General features: G+C 32.1%; 1 protein-coding gene and 1 pseudogene across 1 annotated transcript; both read right to left on the reverse strand.

Annotated features, from left to right (window-relative positions):
• Positions 1–1536: 1536 nt before the first annotated feature.
• Positions 1537–10033, reverse strand: LOC145954897 (protein FAR1-RELATED SEQUENCE 11-like; annotated as a pseudogene).
• A 7429-nt stretch (positions 10034–17462) lies between these two features.
• Positions 17463–17819, reverse strand: LOC109789868 (uncharacterized). Its single transcript, XM_020348909.3, has one exon. The coding sequence runs from the start codon at positions 17817–17819 to the stop codon at positions 17463–17465; it is 357 nt and encodes a 118-aa protein (XP_020204498.1).
• Positions 17820–18070: the final 251 nt, after the last annotated feature.

The raw sequence follows: 18070 nt of genomic DNA on the forward strand, positions 1-18070 counted from the left end.
ACCCTCATAAAATATCCCCTCAGACAAATACCATAAAATAACCCCAACAAAATAAAGAAAGATATTATTATATATTTTTTAGGTCAATTCCATTTTTTTTATCTCATATTTTTTTAATATATAAATTTAGCCTTTGATTTTTAATAGAACACATTTACTCTTCTAATTTTTAAAAATTAATAATACATTGATTCGTGACTTAGTTACAATAAGGTGACTTGAAAGTAAATATTTATTAACAAATAATTAAATTTTAATTTGATTACATTAATTTTAATTATAAACAAAATAATAAAAAACTACATCTCTAAATCCAATTATTTCATTTCTTTCTTAGTTCTATTTTCTTTAGAGTACTATCTTTCTTTAATCTTGTTTTCCTATTTGCATGTAAGTTGTATTCTTTTTTAGCTTTTCTATCTCTTCACACATGAGTCTCAATTACTCTTAAGTTATTTATTTTGTCACATTGACTAGCTAGTTGAAAATAATGTATCATGTGGAAAGGGGGGTTTTGGTGATGGTGAAACACACACAACTTTGATGGGAGATTGATCAACCATATTTTTGTTATACTTATATGTTAGAATTGGGTCAAATTAGGTCAATTATTATATTATTTGAGTAATTTGACCAAATTATGAGGTGTATGTGTGTAAGATAGAAAAAAATTCCAACTCACAGGAAAAAGCCCAAGACTAAGTCCAAAAAGTCAATTCAAGATAGAAGCATGGTCATACTAATTTAAGCATGATTGTGTTAGATAAGGAGGAGGCCATTGACATCCATCCAAGACATCATAGTAGTCCTTAATTCTTGTGAGGTCACTTATTATAAAAGAAGCACGATATTTTAGCTAAAACATGACCTAGCTCAAATTTCAAACTTCCACATCATTCAAGTAAGAAAGGTCAAGCTCAATACAAGGATGATTGTGCTCAAAAAATAAGTTTGGTTTGCAATGCATAGATAACATGCAAGAAGAGTAGTTAAATTGTGTGCTTAAAAAAATTTGCTTAAAACTTTTTCAACCCAAGTAAGTTAAGTGCGTTAGCTATATAAAACAAATGAACAAAGCGTATAAACTTAAAGAGTAAGGGAAAAAGAGAAAGGACATAAAAGATTATATTCATTCACTATTTATCTAAGATCTACATCTAATCTCTTTTCATTAAAGGAATTCATTACTCAACCACTAAGTATAAATCAAATATTCTCGATCTTTCTAGACATTACAAATTTGTAGTTAGAACACAATATTGGAGTTTCTAAGTATTTTTCTTAATAAGCTTCTCTAGACTTATCAACACTTACTAGTGTTTATATGAAGGTTACAGAACACTTAGGATCACTTAACACTCACTAACATTAGGTTACTATAAGGGTCACCCAACAAAGATCATCCATTTAAGATAGCTTGAGTATATATGATAATGCTAGGTATTTTTGATCTCGAGAGAATAAGCACTTTCACGAACATGATTCTTGATGAATGTTCTCTTAATTCCACACTTCGTTCCAATATTGGCATAAAAACAAGGGACAAAGCATTTCGGGCAGCCAATCCTTTTACATGTCGCAGTGAGGTACATGAGTCTTTTTTCTTTTATGACATGTATAAGAGAGAACTCTACTACAATTATATTAACAGGGTGTCGATGAGCACTAACCTTTTTTTGGATAAGCATATACAAAATGTTTTTTGTTTCATTTCCATATAAGTGTAACCAATACACAATCAACCTACTTTTCCACATAAGACAAAAGAATAGTCATTATTCTATATCTAAATAATGTGCATTTGTTAATTAAATGCATAAAGATATACAAGTATTATGATCTAGATGTCTAGCTTAAAGTCAATTATTAAATTTTTTGGGAAAAAATATCTCTTTGGTGCTATTTTCCTTCTCAACATTGGTATACATCATTCATTCCATGTCAGGATAACAATGAAGGTGCAGCCACCCATTTTCTATTCTAAGCTTCTTGAAATTGATTATGATATTAACAACTAATTGGAATAATAATGACCAAAGGTGTAGCCAACCAGTAATAACAACAGACCAAATGTGTAGCCAACTAATAATAATAGATTAATAGTAATAAAATGTAATAGGTGTCAGACCAAATTCAAATTAACAAGGCTCAAATAGATACCACAATAGTAACCATAATAGCACAATAACAATCAAAAACTAAAAATAGGTTCGACAAACCAGAACCAACAGTGACTTCTTAACCATAACTGATACTTCAGAAAAATTAAACTCTTTGTGCAACTTAGTCATTGAGTTCATATTTAAAAATGAAAAAATGAAAAATATATAAAATGAAAAGTATTCTTTCTTGTAGCTAAATCATTGACCAATCCTCATTCTCTTTTAAGATTACTTTCTCCAACCCTTTGTTATCCTATTAAAGCATAAGAAAAAAAAATAAAAACCTCTCAATTAGTCATTTCTTGACTCAAAAAGTGTAGGCATCAATTAAAAAATATATAATAGCTAACACATACTTATTAGGAGATTGAGAAGGAAATATCTCAATGTTATTCTTTTTGTTTAGACAATTTCGTGAGTCATGATTGGTTCCACCACAATTACAAAAATGACAACGACGAGCTTTTTTTGCAACTTCAACTCTTCCTTTTGGCCTTGATCTTTTTGGTCTACCTTTTGTCTTAGAAATGATGTGATTTTCAACTTCAACCTCACAACCACTGTTATTTGGTACACCATGTTCCAACTCAGTTGATTTCTCTTGAATCTCGGGCATGACATTTATAATTTGAATGACTTTGCCTAATTCTTTGGTAGCAACTTTAACTCAATCTTTTGTCTTCAAAGATTCAACTTCCAAACATAGGACTAGAGACCATAAGACAATAGACGAGTTATCATTGCAACTGACTATGTGACTATATTTTATAATTAATGAACTCTCTTGCCTCCATTGGAAAGAAAGATCTCTTGCTGGGAGGTGGAAATAATTTTTCAACGATAGCACACAAATGACATGTCTACACAATATTTCAAAAAATTCAAATGGTTTACTAGAGCAATGAATTGATTCTTATTCATCTATCCAACTAACAAAACGACCTCCATCAACTTTGGTATGATGTCGCACTATGCATGAGTCATTGCCAAGATCAATTGTTGCATATTTTGTAAATAATTGGAACTCATGTTGGAGCAACTCAAAGGCATATGGCGTGAGTATAGATGCAGCATGTTCCTCAAGAGGAAAACCTGGTATAATTTGAGGATTATGGTACTTTATACACATTCTTGCCTCCTCTCCACCTTGATTTCTAATGTTGACAACAACACCAACCTACATAAAAGTACATTAACCATAAGAAACTAAAAAGCTAATTGCTTCCAAAATAATATACTTACATCAAGGTACCCATGTAAGTTCTTACTTGATTTCCAAAATCAATCAAATCGTTTTGACATCCAAAAATCTTTTTTTATATATGAATTCATAGATTATGAACGTCCAGTTGTTGTCATCCTAGCAAAAAAGAAGTCTCTCAAATAGGCTAGGGCCCAAAATTGATGATAGGAATAAAACAAGTCAATATGTCTATCCATACTTAGACCAAATTATGAAACCATCAAGTTTCATTCTTGATGGAATAACACTAAGGTCGAGAAGTCCAAGAGGTGATATATTGAAGGAGGCAAGAGGAATGGGTTAGTGTTGAAAAATCATAGGAGGAGTAAGCCTACTTTTGGGCCTTAGCTCCTAAGTTTTTATAGCATTTATTTTTATTTTATTTGCCAATTTTACCCTTGTATTTTGGGGTGCTTAGGACTTAGAATTTATTTTCCCTTGTATTTCCCATTTTTCCCTTGTATTATGGGGTACTCTAGATAATTAGGTTTTTAATTTTGGGCTAGGGTGTTAATTAGAGGGTGACGCATGTTTTTGGTGTCATTGGGTCTATTTTTGGTGTTAGAAAGGCTTAGGCCCAAGTGGAGGGCAAAGGTTGCATGGTCTTATCATGCACCTAGATATAGCCAATCTAAACCCAAAGATTTCATCCTTGGCCACCAAGTTGCATCTAGGGTTCATTTGCATTTCATTTGGAATGCATTTGCCTACTCCAAATGCAACCCTAGATGCCTCCCCTCCTATAAATATCCAACACCCCACACCTTGTAAATACTTTGGAATTTATGATATTAAGAGAGCCTTTGTGCCTTAATATTCTTTCCTTAGTCACCCTTGGCTAATCCGGCCACCTCCCTCCCATCTCCACCTTGAGAGAAACAACCCTAGAAGTGGCCTTCATCATCATGAAGTGAGCCAACCCTAGAGTACCCTTTTCAAGCATTTCCTCAAACACCTTCTACCCAACCTCCATTTTCATCCATTCTATCATCATCCACCCTAAAACCTTGTGCCACCTTTGAAGAACTTGATCCTTGGAGTGAGGCATCATCTTCCTTGTCCATCATCTCATGTCCATGCAAGTGAGGATGCCATCAAGTGGTATCTAGAGCCTTGGTTCTTCAAGGGTAACAATCTCTTTATCTCTAAAATTTTTTGGTCATGTCATGTCTTCCTTACATGTCTCCTAAGTGTGCCTAAATGAATCATCTTAATTGCCATATTTTGATGATCCATAAATCTCTTCTCATGTGTTGATTCATACCATATGTTCTTTGTGAATCATCTTGGCATTTTAGGCTTTCTTATTTAGGTTCTTGCTTTTTTCTTTAAATTTTTGAGTTGCTGGAAATTTTGGGCTGCATGTTATACATTAATGTTTTTATTTTTTTTAATCCATCCGGTTTTTTCATAAACTTGTCTCTTTGAACTACCTTGAAAGAAATTCCAAGTTTTTTATGCTTAGCCTTTGAAATGAACAAAAAATGACATGCATGCCACTTGTTTGATAAAATGGCCGTGAGTCCTTGATGTGCTTTAGAGAGTCAATCATGCATGCTAATTAGTTCTAGCATGTTCTACATCACTTAAAATATCATGTGTGTTTAATTCCTTTACACATACTTACTTCAAATTTTCGACCAATTTTTTGTGTATTCCTTGGTGAACTTGTATGCCTACATGATGTTTGATAATTTGAGTGTGAAATTGATTTCAATATGCCTATCTTTGCTGCTGGACGTGGGCTATTAAAAACTTAAGAAAAACACTCAAATTTTGTCTCATTGAGCTAGTGTAAGTTGCTAAAAGAATACTCCAAAAAGTTGCTAACAAAACCACCAAAAACAAGTGTAAAACCCAAGCAAAGGAATAGTATAAAATTCAAAAGAAAAAAGAGAAAAGTGGCTGGACTTTGAACAAAAAAAAAAAAAAGCCAAGACTTGGACAAGCCCAAAAAGAACAAAGAAACCAAAAACAAGAAAAAGGGAACCTTTGCTAGACTTGTGGAGTTTTGGACCAACTTTCATACCATAGCACTTGGAGTTAATTCTTGGACCATTGGACAATACTTAATGGCCGAATGAGACAATAAATCAAACATGTTAAGTGCATAATTTTTCTTTTAAGCCTACTTGCTAAATTCTATGCTAGTGTCATTCTAGGAATTACTCTTTTGTGTGCTTTCCTTTTATTAATGTGCCTTAATTTCAGTTTTTGAGTCTTTCTTCTACTCTTAAGTTTATCTCATAAATTCCATTTGAGTTTAGCCTTTTCTTAATTGTGCCTTTTTAGTTTTTCTTTCTTGGCCTCTTGTACTCTTGGGTTGTGTTTTCTTCTTGATCTAGGTGGGGAAAACTTCTAAAACACTACACACTTTCTTGGTGGATTGAGTGGAGGGGTTGTCCGATTGGAGTTCAAGGAACTTTGGAGGATCACACCAATTCAAAGAGTGCAAACACCATTTCAAGACTAACATTGGGTGTTCATTGTGAAGGGGTGGAGAATTGAAGACTTGGAGACTTCCTTATTTTTTTTTTCTTTCTTCTACTTATTTCTTTCTTGTTAAATTTTGGCCTCTTGTGTTTTTGGCCTTGGTTTCATTCATTTTTGGTTTGTAATTGGCCATTTTTAAACCTTTTCAATTTGGTGGTAGTTTCGTGTAGTTTGAAGGTGATTTGAAAACCTTCACCTAGGAAACCGACTAGCATATGCTTTAAGTGCTTTCCTTTGCATGCTTTAAAGCTTTGGTAGTATATTTGCCTAGGACTTTACATTGTTTATTTGTTTCATTTAGAAGGCTTCATTTGCCTACTAGGGGGGCGTGCACATCACACACCTTAGTATTGTGAAAATTGTTTTTGTGAGAAAAGTGTGAAAAGGCTTAGTGATTTTTACTTGAAAAAGCTTGATTTTTAAGTGATTCTTAGTAGTCCACCTCCCTTGATAGTTCACTTTGTACACTTAGGCCTTTTCATACCTATCTTGCACCTTGAAAATCCTTTCTTGTGAAAACCCTTTTATCACTCACTCTTTGTGAAAACTTTTTCAAACCTTTTTGAAAACACTTTGTGAAAACCTTTTTGGATCAAAGATGAGTGATCATTCTAGTGTCCATGGTCATAACTCTTGTAGTACTAGGTCTAGTGTTAGGGAAGAAATTAGGCAACTCAAAGAGTACCTAAGAAAAAAAGAAAAGGAAAATATAAAAAGAGAGGAAGAATTGAGAAGAAAAGAAAAAGAGTTTGAAAAAAATAATGAGGAAATAAAACAACTACTTGCAAAATTAGTTGAGAGGATAGAAACTAGTGGATCCCAACCTAGGATTGTTCCAACTAGATCTCAAAAAGGCAAAGAAGTTAGAGTTCCTAGGAGTATGCATGAGCAAGAAAATACAACAAGAGAGGAGGAACTTAGAAGGAAAGAAAAAGAAAAGAAAATAGAAAAGAAAGAAAAAATAAAGAAAAGTATAGAGAAGGTTAAAGAATGGCTAGAAAATGAAAAACAACAACCAACACTCTTAGAGAAGAGTAAGGAGGATAATGTTTCTTCCAAAGGGCTTATGCTTGAAGAGAGTCACTTTCCCATTGAAAATGATTTTAAAAAGACTTTCTTCATTCATCAAGACCTTAACTCTTTCTCTCACGTTGCCACTAGTCATGAAGTGGAGATTCAAAAACAAATCCTTTTTAAAGAAAAAGAATCTCAACTTCAAGATTTAGTGAAGAAGAAGTGGACTTCACTTAGTCCCACTTCTTATGCTACTTCCTTGGTGGTGCCCAAGGAAGATAAGCCTTCTTTCTTTAAGACTCTTTGTACTTTAGTTTTCTTCATAAAGCACCCAACTTTTGGTTTGTATGGTTTGTTGGATACATCTCATGGTGTTGTATCTTCTATTTTTGATCTTGAAGGAAGTTCAAACTTATTTGAACTTAACTTGAATACTTTCCTACAAGACAAACTTAGATTATATGAGTTTCCTAAACTTCTCTTAACACCTTTTTCTCATATGTATCTAACAAATTATGCAATACAAAGTTGTTTAGGTAATTTTTTAGTTAAGTTTTCTTTATTTTCCAATACATGCCTAGGTCATTACATTGGGCACTTCCAACAAGATATTTTAGTTTTTAGGACTAATACATTAGTGTGCTATAGTTTTAGTCTTTTTACCTTTTTAGGTTTTAGTTATACACCTAGACTTCACCGTGGGGAGGATCCTATCCTTAACATTAGAGAGTCTAGTCCTTTTAATTTAGACAATCTTTTTAGCATTTTTAGTAGAACTCCTCTTAGGATACACTTTCCATTTCTATCATATACTATTACCTCTAATGCTTATTTTTATGTTTTTGTTGGTCATGATGCCCACCATGAGGAACCTCTTGATTTGAGGTCAAATCCTTTTCAAGAGGGAGGGAATGATGGAATAACACTAAGGCCGAGAAGTCCAAGAGGTGATATATTGAAGGAGGCAAGAGGAATGGGTTAGTGTTGAAAAATCATAGGAGGAGTAAGCCTACTTTTGGGCCTTAGCTCCTAAGTTTTTATAGCATTTATTTTTATTTTATTTTCCAATTTTACCCTTGTATTTTGGGGTGCTTAGGACTTAGAATTTATTTTCCCTAGTATTTCCCATTTTGCCCTTGTATTATGGGGTGCTCTAGATAATTAGGTTTTTAATTTTGGGCTAGGGTGTTAATTAGAGGGTGACGCATGTTTTTGGTGTCATTGGGTCTATTTTTGGTGTTAGAAAGGCTTAGGCCCAAGTGGAGGGCAAAGGTTGCATGGTCTTATCATGCACCTAGATATAGCCAATCTAAACCCAAAGATTTCATCCTTGGCCACCAAGTTGCATCTAGGGTTCATTTGCATTTCATTTGGAATGCATTTGCCTACTCCAAATGCAACCCTAGATGCCTCCCCTCCTATAAATATCCAACACCCCACACCTTGTAAATACTTTGGAATTTATGATATTAAGAGAGCCTTTGTGCCTTAATATTCTTTCCTTAGTCACCCTTGGCTAATCCGGCCACCTCCCTCCCATCTCCACCTTGAGAGAAACAACCCTAGAAGTGGCCTTCATCATCATGAAGTGAGCCAACCCTAGAGTACCCTTTTCAAGCATTTCCTCAAACACCTTCTACCCAACCTCCATTTTCATCCATTCTATCATCATCCACCCTAAAACCTTGTGCCACCTTTGAAGAACTTGATCCTTGGAGTGAGGCATCATCTTCCTTGTCCATCATCTAATGTCCATGCAAGTGAGGATGCCATCAATTCTCGATCAAAATCATTTGCACATTCTAAGTGGTACAACCTATAAAACTCATATTTGAATTCATTATATCTTGAACCTAATGGAAAAGAAAACTAACTTGATAACTTTTCCACAATATGTCATATGCAAAATGCATGTTTTGTGTTCGGCAATTCCATTGAGATAGCTTCCTTGAGTTCAAGATTTTGGTCAGTAAGAATTGTTTATGGACATTTTCCTTTGACAAAATTTTAAAAAACTGTGAAAAAAAGAAAAGAAAATTAAAATAATGGCCTAAAATCTCAAAGTTAGAAATTAAGTAAAAATTGACAACTATAAATAATTAAAATTTACCTTTAGAGCCCATGTGAAGGAAGAAAACTTCTCATTTCTCAATAGAACACAACCAAAAAAAATTGAATTCCCATGATTACCAACCCCAACCCATAATCCAAGAGGCATATCATAACGATTTATTTGAAATGTTGTATCAAAAACAACCACATCTCTGAAAGCTTCATATGCTCAAATTGGATCACCAAATGCCCATATAATATGCTCCGATTTGTTATTTTCATCTATTGTGAAATCATATTGGAAGGCATTATCCCTATCTTTCAAACTTTTGCATAATTTGAGAAGATTTGAAGCATCAATTTCTTTACCAATACCACTTTGAGACTAAATAAAATTCTTAATATCTTTCTCTAAAAGTGGCAGATTTCCTGGATCAATTCCTTTCTCTAACTCAAGCATTCTTATTATGAGGCTTACAAGGCAACTAGGTTTTGACAATAACAATATACGACTTTTATCAACAGTTAGGATGTTTCGAGAAGCAAGAAGAAATTGAACCTCTTTATCATCTAACAAATCATGGTTGAGGTGATTATAGAAATATTTAACCACCCATTTTTCCTCAAAGCCAATTGTCTTTTTGCTAATCAACATTTTTACCCCACAATTACATCTTGAACTTTTCCGTTTTCTTTGACTTTCCTCTTCAATAACTTTGTGTTGTTTAACAAAACCAGCACAATGAAAAACAAATTCCTTTTTATAAATAACCAATGGATTATCCTCAGTTTGATTCTTACTATATTTGTAAGTATGGTCACATCTAATCGAAAAGTCATTTTTTTGTGCAAATGCATAATAAAATTCATAAGCTTCATCATAGCTATTAAGCATTTTCCCTTCATAAGGGACTTCATCATAAATATTATTGGCTTCAAGCGATGGTTCGTCTTGAGTCTCTTGAGATGTAAAAGAAATTTTATTTCCATCAATTTCACATATAGAAGCATAGTCTTTAAAAAACTTTAAGGGCCAATCGCCAACACCATCTCTTACTTCAAATGCCATTGTGATCTTAGCTTAAATCTATTTTTTTATATTTAAATAAAAAAAATAGGACAACTGCCATTCATAAGCGTAATCGATGTTCATAATTTGTGCAATTTGTTAAAAAACAAAGCAATTGAACACAGATAGACAACAACAAAGTGTATAAAATTCTAAAATACAAAGGAAAAGAAAGAAAAAATACTCAAATACAAAAACATAAAATGGAAGTAACAGGTGCAAAGCCATTAAATTTCAAGGAGAAAAGGTGAAGAATGTAACAAACAAATAAATCACAAGGGATGATTGAATAACATACAAGTTTAGAATTGCAATAGTAGGAATAATGCTGGAGGATTGAGCGCCTTTAATTTTTTTAATGAGAATGGGAAAATAAGGATTTTAAAAGACAATGAAATCAACATTGCTTCAACAGGAAAGGGAGTGAGCAATTTAAATATGAAATTACACCTTTATCTTTTTAGTGTAAGTTGTTTTTAAAAAAGAGAAATGATTTTTTTGTCAAAAGGAAAAGGTGGAGGATGCCAAAGTACTCCCTTTAAAAAGAGCGTGGGAATATATTAACAAATCCCTATATATATATATATATATATATATATATATATATATATATATATATATATATATATATATATATATATATATATATATCATACAACTTACAAGATCACCATATTAAGCATAATAAGCATTCATCCAACACTTAGAGCACAAATGAAATTGAAAAACTCTAGATGCTTATGTGGTAAAAGAAGTCATTGGACCGTCTTTGCAAAACAACATTGAATGCTTTGAATTTCTTAAAGACAGTTCTTTATAAACTTCACTTTATCAAAACTCTTGGCATAAATTTTTAATGTCCATGTTATCATCAAAACCTTAAGGAGACATAATATATATATATATATATATATATATATATATATATATATATAAATAAGGGAAATGTCACATTACCAAGGATTGAACTTTTATACTCTTTTCTTCCTTTTTGATTCTAGAATTTTTTTTAGAGCTTTGAAAGATCCTTTGGCTCTAGCTTTGAGGATCAACACCTCAAATCATAAGAGATCACTTTGACAATATACATACATACATACTTTTATATATATATATATATATATATATATATATATATATATACATATATATATATATATACACACACAAATATATAAATAAAATGGAATTTCACATTACCAAAGACTGAACTTTTATATTTTTTTTTCTTTCTTTTTGATTCTAGACTTTTCTCTAAAGCTTTGAAGTACCTTTTGGCTCTAGCTTTGAGGAGATCACATGAGATCACTTTGACAATTTATTATGGAGATATTTTTACCTTTCAAATATTTTTATTGTTTATATCATATATTTTTATGATAGGATTTTCCTTTTTTGAGATGGAGAACTAAATTATTATTTTTAGGGCTTGTAGCCAAGTGATTTGAGTTGGAATCTTGATTTAATTATTATTTATCGCTCTTTGTCATTAATTGAATTATATTTCCATACTTATTCCAAATTGAGGAATGATCAAACCTTTTTTTTCTCTTAATTAACTAATTGGTCAGTGATCATTTTGCAATTAAATAGTGGACCTAGAAGATAATTGAAATTAAGAGATGTTAAATGATTAGATAATTGAACTAATTTTTCAACCCTTTAAATTTTGCAAAACTAAATCTTTTTTTTTTCAAGAAAAGAGGCTTTTAATACATGAAATTTTTTTTGGAAAAACTAATTTGGATGAAATTAATGAATTTTTATTAAAACCCCAATTAATAATTGAAGCGGGGAAAAGTAATTGTACTCATAGGTGGCAATGATGGTGGCAATGGTTGCAACAGTGACGATGGTGACATAAATATAGTGTTAGTTTAATTTCTTTCCTAGTCATTATTATATTTATTTTATCTCATCAATAAAATGCTTATTTTATTTTATCAATAAAATGCTTATTTTATTTTATCAATAAAAAATATATAACATGAATAAAAAAAAGAATATTATTTTCATCAAATAATATTATATTTTGTATTACTTTTAATTTTTTTAAGTTTATATTAACCATTTTTTATATAAATTTCTTTTTATTGTCTATTACATTAATTATATTTTAAAGAATTAAGATAAATAAAAAATACAATAGGATAATTGAATTATGTTTTAAAATTTTTTTTATTACTTTTCATAGTGGTGGAAAACGCAAATAGCATACCAACAAAGGAGATTTTCAAATGTTAGATATGTACTTTCTAACTAGAATATGAAGATGTAATAAAATCCTCTGTAAAAACACTATCTTTCAAGAAAAATAATCAATTTTTTATTGAGTTAATCCAAAACAAATAAGAGAATAAGTGAAAATAACACCATTTTTTTTCACCATATTGGTCGATGTTCAAGCTACATTCAATTTTTAGCTACCCACCAAAATTTTCACTATCACCTATGATTTTTTTTATAAGGAATTATATGTTTCACGAGTATTATTTCACTTGTTTTTCTATATATTTTTTTGGAGTATTCTTTGATACAAGTAATTTCATACTTTTTTGGTAGAGGAAGAAAGAAACAAAGGAAAAAAAAAGTTACAACCGAAACTAAGCAACTATTTAGGTGAAGTCACTTATCAAATTGTTTCACCTTATTCTCTTGCAAACCTTCATAGTATCTTCCATGCTTTATAATTGGGAAAAATTGTTCAAGGTCCTTCCCATGTCATCAAATTTTATAACATCCAAGTTATGGAAAATTTCACCTATGATAAATTGATGTTGAGAATTGAAGACTAAAGGGTGAAACACTAAGAGGAATAAAATTTTTTTAGTTAAAATTTTCTAAGAATAAGCTACTAATGAGAGTGTCGTCTAATAGCTAACTGAAAGTTAGATGAAAGAGGCATATTCATCTTTATTTGCCAAAGGTAGAATTTGATAGGCAAATTTTCTTTTAAGAAGGAGTTGAAACATCCCCATTTTCCTTTAAAAATAGTATGTATGTATGTATTGATATTTATTAAATGTTATTTTGAGGTTTTTAATTAAATAATATGTATTTTGGATTTTATGGATAGAGAAATAAAAAGTGAGATTTTAGCAAGAAATGAGCTAATGTGTTTTAGTAAAAATAAGTATGGAATTTTGTCTTTGTGAGTCCAACTCTTCCTTTAGAGTCATCAGGGTTATACGACGTAGTCTTCCTTGATCCTTTTGTTTTTTTTTTGCCTCTTAGGAATGCTTTTTTCATTAGAATTGCAAATGGAGGAACTAGAAGTTGGAGAGTGTTTGAAATCAAAGTTTGGAATCATTGCCACGATAGGATTATTTTTATGTTAGAGAAATTAAGTTATCTCGCTTATGGTCATGGATTGAAATATGGGTAGTGAGTTGACCCTCAACTTTGTAGGTTTTCATGTCATCTTATTTGTTTGCTTGGTTTTCTCATATAGATAGTGAATATCTTGAAGCCCATTTTCCTTATTTTATTAGTTATTTGGATTACTCATGTGATTGCGGGATTTGTTGTTGTGTGTTTCAAATATTTGAGGTTTTTGACAAATTAACTTTTGTGATGATTTTATGTGTGATTTAAGATTCTTCTGATTGTGCAATTTGGATTTATTTTGCATGTTACATACACAATTGTATTGAATTGAGATACAATGGTTTCTATGTTAAGAGTTGTGTTGATTGAACCAATGATGAGTTTTTTGAGATGGGGTTGAAAAATCCTAATTTCTGTAATTCACAAGTTTCCAAGTCTCTTTTGCTAAATGCAAGATTCCCAAAGTTGTAGGATTCATTTTTGACCCTCTAGTGCTAAGTGAGACAAGATTCTCACTAAACATGAAATCCAAAAAGAAAATAGAATTGGTGACTCTAACGTTGAGTATGAGTGTCCTCACTTTAAGCATAAGAGCCATGAAGAGTGACTCCCTGTTTAGACACTAAACGAGGTCTGATCTCGCTAAGCATAAGACCCACAACGAGTACAATGAATTTTGACATTGAGCATAGGACCCACAATGAGTATAGGATATTTAGACACTAAGCGAGACAATGTCATGCTATGCAAGAGAGCCATAATGAGCAAAAAATATTTTGATGCTTAGCATGAGGTGATTCGCTCTAAGCATGAGAAAGCCAAAGATCAACCTTTGTTCTTTTATCTCTCCTTGCTAAACGAGAGACTTTGTGCGCTAAGCATGATTGCCTTGAGTGTAAGATATACCTAAGATATGTGATTTGTGAAAATAATCTATAATAAAAATACTTGAGACAATTGAGCATTGAATTTGAGATAATTAACAAGCTTGAGATACTTGTGGACATGAGAACCTTGAAGCATTTAATGTGCATTTTTGAGACATTTGATATTTGAGAGGATCTATTTTAATGGAATAGGATCTAACACGAGAATTTGGAGAAAATGTGACATGTTATGAGAATATTGAGATATTTGATAATTGTTGAAATTGTATGAGTAATGTGTATGGCCATGCATCATCAATACATGAAACTAAGTTTTTTGGGGTACATGATGTAAGTCCTATGTTAAGGAAGTTGGGATAGACCATTGAATCTTGACCTTCAGGGTGTGCTTAATTTCGAATTTTCATATAATCCATGTTAATCCCATGAGTTCGAAGTACCCTTGCAAGATTTTGTATTCATGATGAGTCACTTGTGGATCTTACCCTACCTAAGAGTGATAGTGTTGAAGTGTTCATGGTGCTAGTGGCAAGTGTAGATTAGTTCGAATGGGGCAATTGACCCCACAACATTTTTTATACTTATATTATATTTAATAAATAAACAAATTGTCCCAATAATACATATTTTAAAATAAAGATAAAAACTAAATAAATAAAAAAGAGAATAAATTAGTATTAATTTTACTATTTTACTCTACTATTTTTTTCCTATTCTCATTACTAAACACACTTTAAAATTGAGCCAGTGATACAAATACACACAAAAAAATACACCTTTTATTTTCAGTTTTTGTCATGAGATTTTGTATTTTGTAAACAAATTATACATCCTCTAGCTTATTATAACACACTTTTAATCGAATCACGCATACCAATATAAATAGTTATGTTGGTTAATTTTATTGGATATATAAAGCAAAATTATAATTTACCAATTTTAACATCTTTACTTGTCATTAAATTTTCATAAGAAGGGTAAAAAATTTCCAATACCAAATCAGGACAGAATTTTTATTGTTCATTTTTGGGGGAATTATCAAGCTAGCAGGAACTAAACTGCGGATTATTTCAACTTATCACCCAAAACAAATGGTCAAACTGAGTGACAGATCAAACTCTTGAAACTTACTCGAGGTGCTTTGTCAATCTCACCCAGAAATGGGTTAAGCGGGTTCCTTGGGCTGAATTCTACTTCAACTCAAATGTCACTCTTCAAGGCTTAGTATGGTAGAGACCTCCAGTAATAATAATAAAGGTGACACTGTCATTGAGCAGTAACAAGTTATTGGTTTTTGAGGGATGATAGTTAGTATGAATTAAAGATTAACTTGAGTCAGGCACAACAAAAAATGGAAAACCTGGCTAATAAACTAAGGAGGGAGGTAGAATTTCAACCTAAAGAATTTGTGTATTTGAAGCTTCAGCCTTACTGGATGGTCTCACTGACTATGAAGGTGAGTGAAAGGCTCCTTCACCTTTTTATAACCCTTTTGCAGTTGAAAGTAGGGTGGGACAAGTGGCTAGTAAATTGGTTTTACCTTCATTTTCTCATACTCATTCTCTTTTCCATGTGTCTCAACTTAATAGACCCATTAGTGCAACCATTCTATGTTAACATCTGCTGGTTGTTTAGAATTGCAACCTTAGACAGCACAAGTGTTAGTTGCTGGCTTGGAAGCTTTTCGTAAACCATTGAGAAATTGATTCAATGCATGTTTGGAAACCCGTTAGAAAACCAGAAATCATGTCAATTGCGCTACAAAACGTGGGGAAAGCTATAATTACTAGCCTCCAAGTAAACATGAAAAATCACATTTAAGACGGGGAACCAAACAAGATCGAAAGGGGACAATCTCCCAGCTCATGAGCATTCTCGGGAAGATTTTGACACTATTCTTCAACAGTTTCTTCACTTTCACCTTGAGGGCAATGTGGCATGTGCTAGGGGAGAAAATTTTCCATTGGTAGACCTGTGACTCGTGTATACTGAAAATATGAATAGGCTGAAGTTCAATGATGGACCTTATAACAAGAGAGGAGAAAATTAGAAAATGACTACAGCAAAGAATGTGCCAAGGGAGGAAGAGAGAGAAGGTTATAGCAGCAGAGACGTTTGTTACATGTAGGGAAAGAGGAGTAGGAAATTAATGGTGTTTGGTTCAACATCCACCATCCACATTTTTGCAACATCCACATAGAAAAAATATTTGAGTGACGTGCATCCAAGCTACACACTACCAATGCAAACATGTTGTATGACATGGGAGGGTTGGATTTATTATTTGCAGAATCACCATTGTTATTTTCCGGTCATTGTTTCTGTTATTCTGTGCTAAGATGGTTTCCTCTATAGAGAGGAGCCAAGTCTCCCCATCCTTCAGATCATATATTGAAGAACTTATCAGAGTATATTACTTGGGAGTTACAAGGTGTGAAGGAGAGGGGCTCTGGGAAAATTATTACGTTGATATGGCATAAAAATAAATATAAAAATCTGTGGGTCACCCTATGCTACTTAGGATTACATTCAAGTTCAACACTGTTCATCTACAAATTTGTAAATACTAATAGTAAATTTCTGAAGCTACATTATCCAGCCAAAAGGTTAAAAATAAGCTACACAAATTAACATAGATGATTAGTATTTTGTTACAATCATTACGTGATCCCGTGAGACCTATTGTAAGACACATTAAAATACTGGTAGTAAGGTAACGTCGATAATATAAGTAATTTATCATTAGGTAAGTTCATACAATTATGTGAAAACTATGCAAAAGAGAAAATACAACAAAATGTTCAACTGATAATGCATGAATCTGAAATGTAGCTCAAATGTATAGAACATATGCAATATACAAAAAATGATTTGATACCATACTAGATATTATTTTTTCACACGAAAATTAACAAAAAAAAAAAAGAGGCATTGGTCCATCTCTAATCAATATTGAAACTAAAGATATCTGTAAACAGTAATCAGTCAAATAATATTGTCACAACTTTAGGAAGAAAAATATCAGAATATAATTTTTAACAATTTCTACAAAGCTCAATAAAACTTTGAAAATTTCCTCTAATGATTTAGTTGATTTGTGGATCAAATATAATTAAATTATAACATTCCCTAGGCGACTACAATGGTAACAGAAGTGATATTGATAGAAGTAAACTAGACAATCTGGCTACAAGAAGGATTATTCATACTGTAAGCTACTTGGAAGGCTTATCAGAAGATGTAGAACCCTTTTCAACCACTTTGGTAGAACTAGAAGATTCTTCAGCTTCTACAAGCTTACGTAGTCTTTCTTGAAGAGATCTTACTCTGTCTTCTGTCTTACGAAGCTTTCTCCATCTATAGGCAGTCCAGAGACCAAAGCCACCATATACAACAATATATGAAGCCCAAACATACGGGTATGTTTCCGCGTGCTCTTTGACTTCTAGATATTTTTTTTCTAATGAATCCTTCCAGCCCATAGCAGTGCTGGCTGCTTGATCTTCCTCACTTTTCAGGATGGGAGATGCAGAACTTGTTGCTTGCTGGTTTTGTTTTGGCTGATTTTCCATGTCCTTTGCTTGTATATTTCCAGATATTGATTATATAAAGAAACTGCACATACATAGACATTTTTTAACATCACATATTTGATAAGTCAGAAGACAAGCATTCATAGCCTCGTACAATACCATCACAGCAGGAGAATACTGGCAGAAGGAGAAAAAATTTTGTTTTGTGCTTGCTAAATAAGAGTTAACCACTACAAGAACATCTAAACCATGTACAAAGGAACATCCAATATATACTAAATTTAATTCAG

This window comes from Cajanus cajan, chromosome 2 (assembly GCF_000230855.2).
Source record: "Cajanus cajan strain Asha chromosome 2, NIPB_CcT2T_4, whole genome shotgun sequence".
Lineage (NCBI taxonomy): Eukaryota > Viridiplantae > Streptophyta > Magnoliopsida > Fabales > Fabaceae > Cajanus > Cajanus cajan.

Coding starts and splice junctions, on each gene's coding strand:
- LOC109789868 (XM_020348909.3), bottom strand. CDS start 17,819: ATGGAAAATCAGCCAAAACAAAACCAGCAAGCAACAAGTTCTGCATCT.